At 42.5% G+C, this 16,328-nt stretch overlaps 1 protein-coding gene across 1 annotated transcript; it reads left to right on the forward strand.

Annotated features, from left to right (window-relative positions):
* Positions 1–98: 98 nt before the first annotated feature.
* PLD4 (phospholipase D family member 4) lies at positions 99–14,188 on the forward strand. The gene is made up of 11 exons (XM_014871855.2): positions 99–237; positions 3,050–3,139; positions 5,256–5,491; positions 6,132–6,315; positions 6,680–6,800; positions 7,150–7,277; positions 7,446–7,646; positions 8,059–8,198; positions 11,045–11,210; positions 12,224–12,320; positions 13,580–14,188. Exons 1-11 carry the CDS (start codon positions 235–237, stop codon positions 13,795–13,797), a joined length of 1,584 nt encoding a protein of 527 aa, XP_014727341.2. The 5' UTR covers positions 99–234; the 3' UTR covers positions 13,798–14,188.
* Positions 14,189–16,328: the final 2,140 nt, after the last annotated feature.

A 16,328-nucleotide genomic window follows, 5' to 3' on the forward strand; every position in this document is an offset into this window, starting at 1 on the left:
AGGACCCAGAGTTTAAGAACTGGGTCACAACAACTGGATGATAACTTAGCACCCTGTCAGTGCATGTTGTGAAACTCAGTGTCTAAGAGGAAGTGATCTACAGCAGGAGGGGAAAAAAACCAGAAGAACCCTTAACAAATGTGCTGACAGAGCATGAGTACTGCCTCTTGTACATAAGGCTGGGAGTAACATCAGAGTGCAGTGGGGCATCCACACAGGAGGAGACCTTCCAGGATGGTAAGTACATTTGTCATCATCTTGAGAGAGCTGGGGGGTGGCCATGGAGAGATGAATGCACCTTGTTCATCTGAGGAACTTCAAACAGCTTCTGGGCAGGACTTTGTATAGCAAAAAATCACATTCTTGTGTTTGAAAGTTGAAGTCTGACTCAATTTGTTGCTGGTGGAGAAAAGAAGTACCAAGAGGTATTTCAGAGGCAAGGAGAAAGCAACCTTAATGTTACCAACAGCAGTGTGCTGTGGGTACTCGGCAGATTGGCATTAGCTGGTGTCCCAGCCTCTGAAGCAATGCTAAATACTGCTTATATTTATTGCTCTTGGATGAATTTCAGTCATTGAAACTGACAGCTGGAAGAGCCCTGAGAGCCCTGGGAGACGTAGTTAATTGCTGACTAGCATTATTATTCTTAGGATTCTAGTTGTGTCTGTGATGTTTCCCTTCTTGAAAATTAAACTGTTTTAGAGCAGTTCTCATAACTTCTGTACAGCAGGTGGGAGTCCAATCCATCACCAGTCAAAAGCATCAAGAAAGGCTTTGTTTGAACAAAATAGTAGATGATTGTATCGCAACACATACAAAATCTGTTCACCTTCATATTTTAAGAAAAACATTGCTTTTTGAAGACATTTTGTAACTGTTGCTGAAAAAGAGAAGTGAAACAAGTTGTTTCTGGTAAGCTCCATCCGAGGCCGTCACGTGGCTCTAAGAGCACTGACACCTGCAAGTTCTTACCAAGACCCTGCCTGGGTGACCACGTTTGACTTCAGGAGCCAGAGGGACAAGGCAACTCCTCTCAGCCCCAGTTCTGTGATGAGAAGCACCCATGGTGGCTGTTTGTTCCTGGCCATCCCATGACTGGAGTGTGACCTGCAGCCCCAGTGCACTCTCCTGGCCCAGCTTGAAGGGCTGCTGCTCTTCGTCAGATGCCTTTCTCCTCCTCCTTTAAAATACCTTTGCCTCACTTTCCTACCCATCTCTCACATCTTCACTCTTGCTCTCTCTTCCCTTTCTTCCCACCAAGATTTCTGGGTTGGAATGTGGCCACTTCCTCTTATGTGTGTTGCTGTCACACACCTTTCTCTGTCTGGTGGGTTATATCCCCTCATCTGCTCTTTGGGGTAAGACAGTGGGTCTTTGTATTGTGCTGAAAACATGAATTGGGATTTCAGAGGTATGGGGAAGTCCTTCACTGCTGGCAGCCACTCCATTTCTCCAGGGCTGGGAGGATGGATATTTACCTGCCAGTATTTGTAACTATTTCTAGTGTAAAAGCTTGCAGCTGAGCCTGAGGCAGCAAACAGAAGTGACAGTGAGAACTGTGAGTAAAACTGCTTTGGGAAGTGGGCCCTGCTACGGTGATTACAGCTGATAATAACAAGAAGATCCTGAAATGGAAACATGTCTTTCTTCCATGCAGCTCCAATATGCTTTTAAGCAGGAGTGCTTCTACATTTCCTTCCCTCTCCACCTTTTCCATCTTTGTCATTCTCTCTTGTCTGCTCTTTTACCACAGGCCCTCCCTTTCTTCTCTGTGTTCCCCAAGTTTCAGACTCACCTTCCTTGCCTTGTTCCAAGACATCTTCCAGTTCTTTGGTTCAGCCTCACCAGTACTTGTGAGTTGAGTCCCACAGGAAGCCTTTGGGGCAGTGCCCAACCCCTACCTGTTCCACACGGCCACAGCATCCATACAGAAAGGTGGAGTGGGCAGGAGCTGGAGGCAGCAGGGAATGTGTACAGCCATGCTGCTTTACTGCTGGGGGAGGGCAGACACCATGAGCCCACCCAGTTCAGGTGACAACAGCTGTGAACACATGGCAAAGATGGATGGGACAAGTCTGGTAGGATCCTTCCTATGTAAAACCTGTTGGAGTGTGGCCACCCACAGAGCAACTCCATCTCCAACACCACTGCAGCAGGTTCATCCTCCAGGCTACAAATGCTCAGTGGCTCAGGGTCAGAAGCAGTTTTTCAGGGACTGGGCAGGTGATGGTATCATCTGGTAGCACTTTCTGGGATCTGCTGTGCCCCAGGATCTGCTTCTTGCTTCTGAGAATGAGAAGTGTCATCAGGCTTCTCTGGAGTAAATTCACTTTTGCCAATGCAGGGATGATTCATGACCCACTGGGCATGTGTCAAATTTCTGAGAAGGTAAAATAGGTAAAATGCCAACTCCCCCCGTCTGGCCATCTGTCACATTGGCATATTTTGGTATTTGCCCTTATGGATGCCTCTGCTGGTGGTAACACTGCCTGAGAAGGAAAAGAAGATAACTTGTTTTCTAGAGTCATGACTGCAATAGGGGAGAGGGGAGTTTGTATTTCAGCCTGGTCCCTGTCCCCTTCAAAGAGTCACTTCTGGAAGAGACAACTCACAAGACCAGGAAAAGAGCAGAAGCCTGACAGAGTCACATGCAGGATGAGACTGATGCTGCACACCATCACCCACTGCTTCTGCATTTAATTACTGCTTGTTGGCAAATACATTTGCTTGCACCAGGGCAAAAGTGGGGATTGGAGGATGGCTGGAAGAGGCAGCAATGCAGTTGTTTACACATTAATTACTGCAGGGATTTTTGTGTGTAGACAGCACTGGGGGGAAACTGCAGGGACATGTCTCTCTGTCACTTTGGAATCTGTTAATGTCACTGAAGACCCATCATACAGGGAGGATGTTGCACAGATCCATACCCAAATCTCAGAGCACTGTGTAAAACAGTGGCTGTAACCTGCACGTTTTGTCTGTAATTGGCTGTACACAAATGTTGTCATAAAGCTTTATTTTTCCCCTTGCGTACATTTCTGTTTTTCAGATTGTGAAAAAAGCATTAAAAACATCCCTGATGTTTAATGAGTCCTCCAACATGAAATTAGGCGTGAACAATCAAAGAGACGTCAAAACGGTAATTATTGGGATACACCACATTTGCTTATAAGAGTTTAGATTGCACTGACATTTCTGAAAAGAAATAACAGGTTAAGAAGAATGATTTTATTGGCCGTTTTAGAAATCTGTGTAGGTTTCAATCCTATTTGTAAACAAGTGAGTGACAAAACCCTCATTGATTTATCTGGTGGACTGATCAAACCTTGCCCAGAGGGAATAATGTGGAGATAAATCCTTCAGCTCTGTCTGGCTTGGGACAAGGAAACCATGCTCGTACAAACAGCCTCACTTCCCCCACTGGCACAGCATTTATTCATGTATTCATTTATTTGTTCATTTTTTCAGATGCCCAGAGTACCTGGACATTAAAGTCCTTAGCATGGTGACAGGCAAGATGTGACTTCAAAATAGATTTCTTACCTTAGAAATGTCTTCTAAAACCTGTTTAAGCCTTGCTAATGTGTTCATGTGATGAAATACTGAACTGTTAAAAATGGGTGAGATTTTTTTTGTGGTAAGGTGGAGAACAAGCCAGAGGGAAAAAAAAAAAAAAAGTGGGTAGCTTAAAAACGATTATTTCATTCAAATCACTGCCTGAAATCAATGTCAGCACTGTAGATTTTGAGAAAAGAAGAGAAAATTAAAAGCAAGAAGCTTTATCCACATAGAAACTGAAATAGAAACTCTCAGAGGCAAGTGGTTTCTGTGTGGTTTTCCCATGTGCCCTTCTGGGAGCTCAGATTTATGGCTACAGCCTCACGACCACTCCAGACTCGATTCTCCTGCCTGGAAGCTCAGAAGCTCAGCTCCGAAGTGCATGTTGCCTATCACAGGCTGGTGGATGGTTCCAGCTCCCAAGAATTGCCATGGGGAGCCAGACATGATAATTACTGGGGGGAAATGGTTGTTTGTCTTTTCCTGCTCGGTACAGGGCAGCATTTAGAGCCTGGTGCCATAATTTTCAGCATGTGAGTGGCTGGACTGCAGATCTGAAGGTACCAGGTAGCCAGAGTACATTTTTTTTTCCCCATCAATATTCAGGAAAAAAAAAAGAAAGTCCAGCAAAAGGGAAATGAAACTAACACACCACACTAGAACGACATAGGAATACTGTTCACACAGATAAATGAAATTTGTGTAGTTTCAGTTAAGGAGGTTTAAGACAAAACCAGAATATGTTCAGAAACCAAAAAATGTCTTTCTGCCTCCAACACTTTCTGAATTGTTTTTTCTCCCCTGACAACATAAACTTCCTTTTTATGGTAATGCTTTGCTCACAGCTAATCTTGTGTTAGGAATTCCCTTATTTAGATTTTAGTAGAAATTTTTTGAACATCCATTGGTCCTGTGCTAAAATAAAGCTAATCAATGTCAAATCAGTCACAATATTGGGGAAAAAACAAAGGATTGATATGTTGGCACAAAAAAATTAAACCAAAAAATGAGACTAAAATCACAGTCTTCACATAAACCAACACCAATCTATTTCCATTTTTTTTTTTCCAATTTCACTTTATTTGACCATATCTCCTTTCCAGAATGTTTGTTCCACTTGGTTCTCTAATCTCAAAATATCATTCCCTTTCCTGAGAGGAAATTCTTTCTCTCAGGAAAGGGAATGAAATCTTGCCATTTCAATGAGGATGAATTGGGCAAGCTTTGGTCCATTTCCCTGCACTTCATGTCATCTCAATGGCTTTTATTGTTTTCACTTAGTTTCAGAATTTTCTCTTGTTTTTTTAGCATTTCATTTCTTCAATTTCTTCTCCTGTCTGTTTACATTTCTTCCCTGATTTGGGAGTTTCAATGTGAATAATTTTGGCAAGTTTTGGTCCTTTTCACTGCACCTCATTTGAGTTTAAAGAGACATTTTAAAGGCCATCTAGTCCAACCCCCCTGCAGAGAGAGGGACATCTTCAACTAGATCAGGTTGCTCAGGGCTCTGTCCAAGCAGACCTTGAACAGTTGTTCCTCACTCTCAGTGCTGCATCTAAGAACACTATCTGGCAGTAGCTGCAAGCAGGTCTCCTATTCAAAGATGTGATTTATTCACCTGCACAGGTAGTCATCCATTAGCTGGTGCATCCGTGTCTTGGTGATCACTTAAATCTTCTCTGTGGATTCTGCTCTAGTTTCAAATCTTAGGGGCAATTTTGATGCTGGTTCTTGTCCTGATGGCTGCTTACTTCGTGAGTGTGGGCAGCAGAGTTGATGCTAACAGAGAAGAAGCAGTAGTTGTCAGCATTTACAGAAACGTGGAGGAGGAAGGACTCTACAGAGATCTCCCAGAGGAAGAAGGACTCTATGGAGAACTCCCAAGAACCACAATAACTGACGAGGGCAACAACAGATCCAATGACTCCTGCAGGTGAGTCAGGTTAGATGGCACATGGAGAAGCCACCACCACATGGAGAAATAGTTACAGTACTGATAATACCAGCATGGGTTTTATTCTCTTCCCACTGCATCATAAGTGATGAAGCACCACTAATTTGGGAAGAGCAGGGGTGCTGTTTAGGCATTGGGTAGTTGCCTGCTGTGAGAGGCAGTAGGGGCAGTGTCACAGCTCCTCTCCCAGTCCTGTGCTTGTATGTTCATCTCAGCTCGGCAGCTCCTCTGCCACCTCCAGCCATCCTCCTTTTGTGGCAGCAGAGGGAGGCAGCTGCTGGCAGAGCAGCCTTTCTCAGAGAGGCAGGGAATGTCTGTGCTGGGAAAAGGTGAAGAAGGTGCCCAAGCTATGGGGGTTTGCTCTTCTTTGGCATGGTAAAATAAAACGCTCAGAATGGCTGCTGAGAAACCATTCTGCTGAATTTGGGATGTCACTGCACAATGATAAAAGCCTGGCTATAAAAACTAGGGGTAGAGAGCACTCCCAGCCTGTTTGTCCAGCTCATCTTGTTTGCTGTGGAGGTGACACCCAGCACGGCCAACTGTGCAGCCTGACAGGTGCCTGGTGTCCTGTTGGGGTCACAGTCACTTGCTTCACAATATAAAATTACCATTGCAGCTTTGAACTTGTGGAAAATGTTCCTTATGACTTACCCTTCGAGATAAACAGCACTGCAGCCAAACCCTTGTACAAAGCCTGGATGAGACTGCTCGATCTAGCCCAGGAAAAAGTTCAGGTGGCTTCTTACTATTGGTCTCTTACTGGGAAGGATATCGGTGTCAATGACTCCTCTTCCAAGCAGGTAACGTAAAATCAGCAGCAAGCACGTCTGTGGTGGTTTTATCTCGTGGCAGAGGGCAGGTTGGATGTGTGGTCTGTCTCCCAGAGACATTGCTTGACTCCTCCTGCAAATCCAGGAAGATTTTCCATGCTGTTCTGAAGCAACATCCCAACTTTCCTCCTTCAGTCAATTTACACTGAAATAGGTGAAATTTCTGACTTCCTTGTGCTGGCATTCTTCAGAAGAAGTACCCATTAGTAACACTGCACTTGCATATATCTTACTACACCTTCTGTAGTAAGAAGGTAACAAAATATAAAAAAATAACAATATAACAATACAATATAACAGTATTCTGTAGAAAAAATAACAATGTACCACGCAGGGTGAAGATATCCTGCAGAGGTTTGAGAGGTTACTCGCAGAGAATGTCTCTTTGTATATTGCAGCAAGTTCACCAACTCTGGCTACAAAATCAAAGGACCTTGAGCTTTTAGAGGAAAAAGGTAATTATTTCCCTTCAGTGATCCAGTTTCTGTATTGCAAAAAGGCATCTGGGGGAAACTGGTCTCCAAGGCCTGTTCTGGTGTGGGGCTTACCTGGGTTCACAGGACAAGCACCATCTGTTCACTAGTTAATGGTTTCTTTCTGTGTTACCATACTCTTTAGGATTTTCTGAAAGTTCACATTTTGCATATTTTTTTTCAAGTCACTGCATTCCCAGGAATGAGTGCTTATGAATTTTGGTAGTTGTTGCTGCCTGCAAGAGTCAGGCATGCAGATGTGTTCTGGCTGTTCAGGAATCATCTCCATGCTATATCTAAACTCTTTTTTCCTCTCCCCATCTTTCTTCAGGTGCTCATGTGAAAAAGATTGATTTTGGACATTTGACAGGAGGAGTGTTGCACAGCAAATTCTGGATAGTGGACATGAAACACATATATATTGGTAGTGCAAACATGGACTGGAGATCTTTGTCTCAGGTAACCTCTATTGCTGCATATTCAAAAATCTGGGGGGAAACTCATGCCTTAGCAGATAACAGAGAAAAATTGTAATGATGTAAAATATGGTCAGAGCAGAAGAAGCAGCAAAGAAACCCCTGGAGGTGGCTCCTTCTGGGGCTGTGACACAGCTTGCTCTCTTTGCAGGTGAAAGAGCTTGGTGCTGTGATCTATAACTGCAGCTGTTTGGCCAAAGACCTCTGGAAAACATTTAGTACCTACTGGGATGTTGGATATCCTAATGCTACCATCCCATTCCCTTGGCCTCTTAATTATTCTACCCACATTAACAATCATCGACCTCTGGAAGTAGAATTTAATGGAATCTTGACAGAAGCCTATTTTTCTGTAAGTATGTTTGAAAATAACATGAAAGACTGTAAACTGTTTAAGGACTGAGCAGGAAAGTTTCTTCAGCAGTACTCCTCAGTTACTTGTGCTCCAAGTGGATAATAATTTGTTCCTTGTATTTTTCTGGAACTATTCAAAGAAAAGGAATAAAATCAGCATAAGCTGTCAAATTGTATGGCAGGAACAGTGTGCAGGTCTCTTCTAATCATCTGTAGGTTCAATATATCAAAAAGCATTTGACCCAGCAGGATATGGAAGGCATGAGGAAGGATGGTGATCCATCTCAAGTGCTTTGTGACATTTTAATGAAAACTAGACAGATCTAAACATAACTGAGTTGCAATCTGAGAGGGGAAAAAAATAATTAAATCACTGATCTATGTATTTTCTTTTTTTTTTTTTTTTACAGGCTTCCCCTCCATCATTTTGTCCAGAAGGTCGCACCCATGACCTCTATGCTATACTCAGTATTATCAGCCAGGCACAAAAGTTTGTCTATGTTTCTGTTATGGAATATTTCCCTACTAGCCGTTTTATTCAGCCAAAAAGGTAAAATTTTAATCCTGAGCAAATCAGTTTTTGTACTATTTAATGAAAAAAAAATATATATTCCCCTCCTTCTGCAACGAAACTATTCAGAATGGAGAGAGGCTTTGCTCTGTATTCACAGCCATCCCATAGACTGTGCCTTCCAGGTACCAAGGGACAGGATGAGAGGAAACAGCCTCAAGTTGTGCCAGGGGAGGTTTAGATTGGATATTAGGAAAAAGAAATTAATGGAAAGGGTTGTCAGGTGTTGGAACAGACTATCCAGGGAAGTGGCAGAGCCACCATCCCTGGAAGTGTTTAAAAATTCTGTGAATAAGGCACTTGAGTACATGGTTTAGTGGTGAGCATGGTGCTGGTCCTGGGCTGAGAGCTGGATTTGATGACCTTAACGGTCTTTTCCAGAACTTAACAATTCTAGGGTTCTGTGATTCCAGTCCTGATGCTGCAGGAAGGATGATATCCAATACCTGTGTGCTTTGCTGGTGTTTTAGAGCAGCCTTCTGTGTTCTACACACAGCAGGAAAGCTGTGAAATGCCATTCTAGGGACAGTCAGGTCCAGCGTCCTCCAAAATTCAACACAGCAGCTTTATGAATAGAGAGAGGGAAGGAAACACCAGAAATATATCTGACATCAGATTTTTCAGAGAAAACATTGCTGTGCTCTCCTTTCTTGCTCCCATTTTTCTTTCTTGCTGTCCTTTTCTTCTGAAGAGTCTTGACTTTCTGCTCTATTTCCTGCCTGATGCACTTGACCCATAGTTTAGAGGGTGGTTCTTGACTGTCCTGACCTTTGCAGTGAGAGCTGAAACAGTCTCTAAAAGAAACTTCCAGGTTTTTTTGTTTGTTTAGGGGTTGGTGGGGGTTCTTTTTGTTGTTGTTGGGGTTGTTTTTTCTTTTGTTGAAGTTTGGAGTTTTTATTTTGTTTTTAAAAATTCCATCTAAGTTCCAGCAGCAGTTTCAGAGATGATTGATAGTGATGATCTGGAGTAATCACAGAATCATAGAGTGGTTTGGGTTACAGAGCATCTTGTACCCAAACCTGAGTAACACAAATTTCTGACTAACAGAAAGTTAGTCAGTCGTGGGGCAGAACTAAGACTCCCAAATCCTCTTAGATATGCTTGAATTAGGATGTTTACATGAAAACAAGTGCTCTGAATTATCTGCTTACAACATTTCTGGGTTTTCCAATCATCTAAATAATTTGAGAAAGAAGTTCAAGTGAAAGAATCACGTACAACATGGCTTGTTGAATAGGGTAAGCTCCAGGCTGCCATTTAGCCAGAATGATATCATACATTATGTCCTGTGTCACAACTGTGTAAAGCCTCTGTTGTTCAGCTGGGGTATAGGTGTGTTATGGGTAAAATTTTATGATAATAGAGACACAGATAATTACACTGTTCAAGAAAAAAAATCTCAAGAGTAGCTGCTACTTGGAGGATATATTTAATAAATCAAATAGCTCAGAGGTTTTTTAGTTTCCATGCAGTATAGTTGAGTCTCTGGGTTTCTCATCTTCTGATTTTAGCCAAGAGTAAGTTCCCAGAAAGTCTCTTTTTCCCCTTAGGATTGAATGTATTAATACTCCTTATTCTTCATCAAAAGGCTTAATCCACAGTTTGTGACATCTAGGGCTGATCAGATGCAAACAAGAGTTTGAAAGGCCCAGGGAAGGCGGTGCAGGGCCTCGGGCTATCTCCACAGCAACCAGCTGTAGTGCCATGAATTGAAGCTGATTAGTTCAGGTTAGGTTCCTCCAGCAGCTGAGGCAGGGGGAACAAAGCTGCTGTCTAATGCCTGAGTGTTAATCAACTAGAAACTGATATATCTTAAAAATTGAAACCATTCAAAAATTGTATTACAAATAGCATGATTTTCCAAGCTTTCCAGGATCTCTAAGTCAAGCCTGTGCCTCAGAGCACGTGGCCAGGCCATTGATGACAATAGGATGATGCACGGGGGGGATTAGAGAATTCAGGCCTTTGTACATAAAACCAAAAGGATTAAGTTAGGCAAATGAATTCATCATTGCTCATGGGACTGTGAGCAAATGCTGGACCTCTCTGTGTATCAGCCCTCCAGTCTGTACTAAACAAGCTCGTCTCCCTCAGTGCAGCATTTGTTAGGATCTATGGAATGAAAATGCTGCATGGGTGTTTGGAGTCACCACCCTGGGATGCATGTTGTCCAGCTCTTAGTGTTGTGTAGCTGGGTGAAGGATGTTAAAAATGTTCCCCATAGCTACAGCCAACACAAGTCTCAGGAAAATGGATTTTCCCATGTTCAGAGAACATGGAGAGCACAGCCGTGTCCATTACCTTAGGCACACACAGTGAGGACAGGGAGGGTCTGTCCAGGCTGGCTGATGGCACAGGACCACTGCAGACACTGGAAACAGTCTCCAGAGGCCTGAAAAAGCCATACTCTGCAAAACACTTATTCGACTTTCCTCTGCACTGCCCCTTTTACTCTGTGCTGTATGAAGTGGCTTTATCCCGGAGTTGCTATTGTTATCTTTAGTTTCATAAGGAGATGAGCATGGTGGCACCATCCTGTGTGTGTATCTGTGTATGTGCACTTTACTAAGCTTTAAACATTTGGATTAATTTCACTCCAATTTGGCAGAGTCTGGAGATCTCAAAACACATTCTGTGAAAAGAATGGACTTGGTAGAAGGCAGAAACCATGCTTGTACCTCCAGGGAAGCCACAAGTGCTTCACTTACTAGACATCAGAGATCTCATCTGTGCATCATCACTCGTAGTCTCAGTTTAATGTCACGGCTCTCTAGTGAACCATTTTAAAAAATGATCCCTTTTTGTACACACCTCCTTCTCTGCAGATACTGGCCAGCCATTGACAATGCCCTGAGACGTGCAGCTTTCAACCACAGAGCACAAGTCCGGCTTCTGGTCAGCTGCTGGGCATACACTGACCCAGCCATGCTCCACTACCTGAGGTCCCTGCGTGCTCTCAACAACCCACATGTCCACATCAGCATCGACGTGGTATGAATAAAAAAACCTGATTTTGGAAAGACAGCTTGAGGATATGGCCCCACACTGATTTTTGAGACTATGATGCTGTCTGTGTATACAAATATTAGTTTTTAGAGAAGCAGGTTGTCTGTTTTTGCAGTGACTGCTTCCCATTTTTGTGAAAATAAGGCCCAATATACAATCTTTGAGGAAGCAGCTATTTCAAGCTACTAGTGATACCAGGTATGTGCCTGGCTGTGGCACTTGAGACATTATCCAGGCAGTTGCTTTTGCTGAGCACTGTGACAGTAACAGTTTATATGATAATTTAGTGCTCCTCTCAGAGACCTTCTCCTGCATAGAATATGTTAAATTGGTCCAATTGTTATCAGTTTTTTAAAATTTAGAGCTCTGCTGTCTGCCTATAAAGATGGATCTATTCTTGAACACTAAATATTCCACACAGGCTATAGGCATGAGGCTGGAATGCATCAAGTGGAGTGGGGCCGTGTGGATGCTCCCAATATGATGCAGTAATCACAACAAAGAAGGAGGAGTGGGTTTCAGAAAAAAAATTAAAAGGGAAGTGTAGATTTTGGTAAGAGCTAACACAAGAAGTTAGGCAGCATAGTTGCCTGCAGTACCCCTAGTGTCTGTGATCAGCCCATTCTTGCACAAAATAAGAGCAGCAATCAGTGGTAAATGCAGATCTATTAAACAGCTGCCTAAAACTGCATTTAATTGTCTGCCCTGTAATGATAATAGCTGTGTCAATAATGGAACATTGTGAGGCAAACATTATCTGTATCTGATCTCAATTGCTTATCCAATTTTATGTATAGTGGAAGTATTATTTGCTAGTTTTCTTGGATAGGAGTAAAATCTCTTCTATGGTCTATTCAATAACATAATGCAGTATGTTCTCTTCTGTTCTTCTCATACTATTCTATTCTTTGAACTATATAAAACATGCACTGTCCAATCACGAAGTCTGTTCCTCACTCTAGTATTTCTGTTAATATTTTTAATTTCTCTCCCTCCAGAAACTCTTCATTGTTCCCCTTCTGAATCACACAAACATTCCTCATGGGAGAGTGAATCACAACAAATACATGGTCACTGATAAAGTAGCCTACATCGGTATGTATTCCATTATTCCAAATACTTACAGTATCTCCAGATCTACTGGACTGAGACTGAGAAAGGATCAGCTGCAATACCAAAAAATACCTCATTTTGCCATATAAAGCAAAGTCTGTCCTAGGTAAAGAAGTACAGATTTGAAGGGGAGAAAATAATGTAAGTCAAGCGCAGTAAGAGATTATTTTATATGATTGAGAACCATTGGGAACAGAGCATGGCAAGGCTGAGTGCACAGCCTGTGACAAGCACAGTGGGAATTTCACAGCCTGTGTGCTCAGAATGACACATGGATAGCTGGTGCTCCACTATACAACATTATCGTGCTTTAATAAAAAGCAACTGCTGAGAGGAATTAATTCTATGCACTGTTTGTTGAACAGAACTCTAGGAAAGGAAATGAGAAAACAGTAATGTCAACTGTATGCTGTTCCTGAAAGCTGGGATGGTGTTTACATTTCTCTCTTTTATTAGGAACCCTCAAAAAACGGGATGTGAAAGTGCTCTGTCATTTCAGCCAGCTCATCCTCCCAGCAATACACACCAGCAAATAGCCTGATCTTCCAACTGGCTGAGGGCTTAGAGCTCCAATTGCCTTCAATACTTTAATAACTTCTTTTATACTTGAAGGCATATATGAAAATAATTTATTTTCATGCCTAAGCACCTTCTGGAATTGACAGATTTTTCTGGCTAAGGCAATCACGAGGGGAAGTGAGTAAGTGATAAAATGTGTATTTTTCACAACGCTTGATTTTCTGAATAGAGGTAGCTTTGGAGAGAGCCCTAGCTGGATTCCCAGCTTTGCCTGGCTTAGAAGCAGGCTTTGCATGTCATGCTCAGTACAGCTTCTGAGGGTTTATTGATCAAGAGTCCAGTTTCTCCTTTTGTTTTCCTTTAACAAGTTAAGAGAATTAAGTCCATTAAAGACTTTTTACTTTAAACACAGAAACCCGTGTCAAGCACTGGATTTACCCCTCTTAATACTCAAATATTGCACTTTATTACTATGTTTATGAGTAGATTTGTGCATTCTGTCACAGGCTGTAACAAATCAGAAGGTTATGAACCTTCAGGGTTGCAGTTAATACCAAGTTTTCAAAACCTGAGGTCTGGCATAAGAAGGAGGTGACCTGATTTTTGCTGTCTCGTTGGTCTTAATGAGATTTGCAGTTATACAGCAAATCAGCAAAGCCCAGAGATCAAACAGAACGCTGGGAAATGAATGTTTTCTAATCAGCTACTTTTCCATTGCATAGGCACTTCTAATTGGTCAGAAAACTACTTTACTGATACAGCTGGCGTGGGACTAATTATCAAACAGAATTCTACCGACCCGCAAAGAAGGCAACAACCTGTCCAGGAACAGTTGAAAGAGCTTTTTGAGCGAGACTGGAATTCCAAATATGCGGTGAATCTGGAAGATGTGCAGGGACAGAAAGACTGTAACTGGGAGGCAGATCCTGAAGTGAATTGAAATGTACATTTACAAGAGAAACAAAAAATTTGATTATTTGAATCATGTTCAAATCAAGGAACTCCCTTATTTTTGTCTTTGTCAGAGAAATCACTTCCTTGTGGCATCCACACTGATGACATGAGAATTTTTGATTGTTGGCTCTGCCTGCAAAACCATTAGTCAATGTATGATGTTTGATATTTTTTGGTGTGATTACCGCATCACAGAGTCAATGAAATGCATACAATGTTGTATGACAAGCTGCCTGGCATTAAAGCAAACATCAGAGACACAGCTCATTATTGCTGTGTTATTTTATCTTTGGAAACCATATATTTCAACCTAAATGTTCCATTAACAGTGTTTGCTTACATGTGTTTAAACATTTTAAATAAACCTTAACGTTTGAGCCATGTATATGATCACCTGCAATAGCAAAGGCAGATTTTTAAAAGCATTTAGAAATTAGAGATATAGGGAAATACCTATTTCTAAGTGCTGGGTCTAGCTACTAGAGATAAATGCCTGGGATTTAAACCTTGGGGACACTTTCCAACTCAGCTGCCCTGGAATCCCGAGTGTCTGGAGACGTTTGGATGTCTGGGTGTTGGCCTTGTGCAGCAAACAGAATGGAGGAGCAGGGCAAAGCTGCTCCATGGGTGCTGTTGTGGCTAGGGCATCCCACCTGCAGTGTGGGCAGTGCTTGGAGAGCCTTCTCACTCCTCCTGGGCTGCCCTGGTGCTGGCCCTGAGCAGTGCTGTGTCTCTGGGCTGCCTTTCCTCCTGCACTCACTCAGGGATCACAGCCCTGAGCCATCTGGTGCCTGATATCCGTACCCACCACAGCTCTGCCCTGGGTGACTTTCTGAAGTGACAGGAAAGGAGAGGAGGGCACATGCTCCAGCTGTGAGTGCTGTGAGTGGCAATGGGCTGGAGCTCCATGAGCCTTGCCAGGGCTGTGCAAACACAAAAATCCCCATACAAATAAGGGCTTTTAGAGGTGACCCCCACCAAAGTTCCATTTTTAGGTTTCCAGGGTGCTCCTTAGCTATCTCTTCAGACACTTCCAAGATTCCTTGGAGTATCTTAGCCATCATTACAAATTAATGCTTCTTGTTACTGTGATAGATTCTTGAAGACATGTAGTTACATGTACAGATATCATTGAAATTTTGAGAGTATTCACATACGTGCCAAAATATTGAGAAACGTGCAGGTGCTTTTCATATTCTCACCCCCTAGTTCCTTACTAGAGCTAGCTCGAAAATCTTTGTGAGACGTTACATTTTCAACCAACAAAACAGTTTACTGTAGAGGAGCGCATTCCTCTAGATGGCACTCCAAGCTGTGCTTTTCTGTTTTGGCAGGGATAGCTATTGCAGGAGTAAGAAGAAAACTTTCTTTTCTACTTGTGAGCTCGAATCTGACAGTGCTGGATTAGTTGTTCAGTGGGACAGAGTTTCTGGACAATCTGGCAGAATTTTCTTATGGCCATATAAACCTCAGATAGGTGAAAGTTTGGCTTATAAAAGAAAAATAGATGCTTAGGAGAGTGCTCTTCTATTTTCTCTGACATAACTCTTGGTTTTCCTCTACATACGGGAAGATGAAGGGGGACTTTACAATTAATATCATGAACTAAATCTAAGAGGAACTTGAGGTTATTTCCCTGGTTTCTTGTGAGACTTTTGAACCCCATTCATACCTTGATCCTTATTTACTTGTTTTCTATTAGAAGGCAGAATATTATGTAAGTTGTAACCAGGCTTTGAGTCTCAATTCTTTCCCATTTATGAAACAGGGTTAATACTAGTCCTTATCCATTCATCTCTTACTTGTATTTCATTTAGATTGTGATTTCTCCAAGCTAAGGGCTGTAGCAAATGTAACTTTGGGCCTCCACTGGTATTTATTAGCATCATCCTTGGGTAGATTGGATATTAGGAAAAGATCTTATTAGGAAAAGAGGGTGGCTGGACAGTGGAAAGGCTCCCCAGGGAAGCTGTCACATCAAGAAGCATTTGAACTACACTCTTGGAGATGTGGTGTGACTCTTGGGGTGTAGAGCCAGGAGCTGGACATTGTGAGTCCCTTCCAACTCAGGATACTCTATGATTTTCTAGTCTGACTGCAGACTGTTCAGATTTTTGTCAGTATTGGTTTATTCATACCTAGAGAAAGTCACTGGTTTAGCTCTTGAGCATGGATACTCTCCTCTGATCAGCTCATCTCACGTACCTGTGCTATGAGGGAGTACAAGGTGTGCAAATTGGCTCTGCTTTACTGGAGTGGCTTTCAGAAGGAGCTGCTGCACTGCTCTCCCAGCAGGATCATCTCTTGGTTTGGTGCAGTGCCTTGTGGCTACAGTGCTGCAATAACAATGCAGGTGACAGCAAGACAGAACCTAGCTGGCTCCATGGGTTACGGGTACTGACAAGACCACAAAGCCACCTGCCTGCACACATTAGATACAAGCTTGTTCCAAAAGCTTTAGTATTAACTGTTCTCATTTTTCCTGCCACTACCCAGGATTTTCCTTTCCCAGTTGTT

This window comes from Sturnus vulgaris, chromosome 6 (genome assembly GCF_052056855.1).
Source record: "Sturnus vulgaris isolate bStuVul1 chromosome 6, bStuVul1.hap1, whole genome shotgun sequence".
NCBI lineage: Eukaryota > Metazoa > Chordata > Aves > Passeriformes > Sturnidae > Sturnus > Sturnus vulgaris.

Bases quoted from the DNA above. Each gene is read 5' to 3' on its own strand.
- PLD4 (XM_014871855.2), top strand. The intron at 5,492-6,131 runs GTGAGTCAGGTT...TTACCATTGCAG, and splicing joins AGATCCAATGACTCCTGCAG to CTTTGAACTTGTGGAAAATG. The intron at 6,316-6,679 runs GTAACGTAAAAT...TGTACCACGCAG, and splicing joins ATGACTCCTCTTCCAAGCAG to GGTGAAGATATCCTGCAGAG.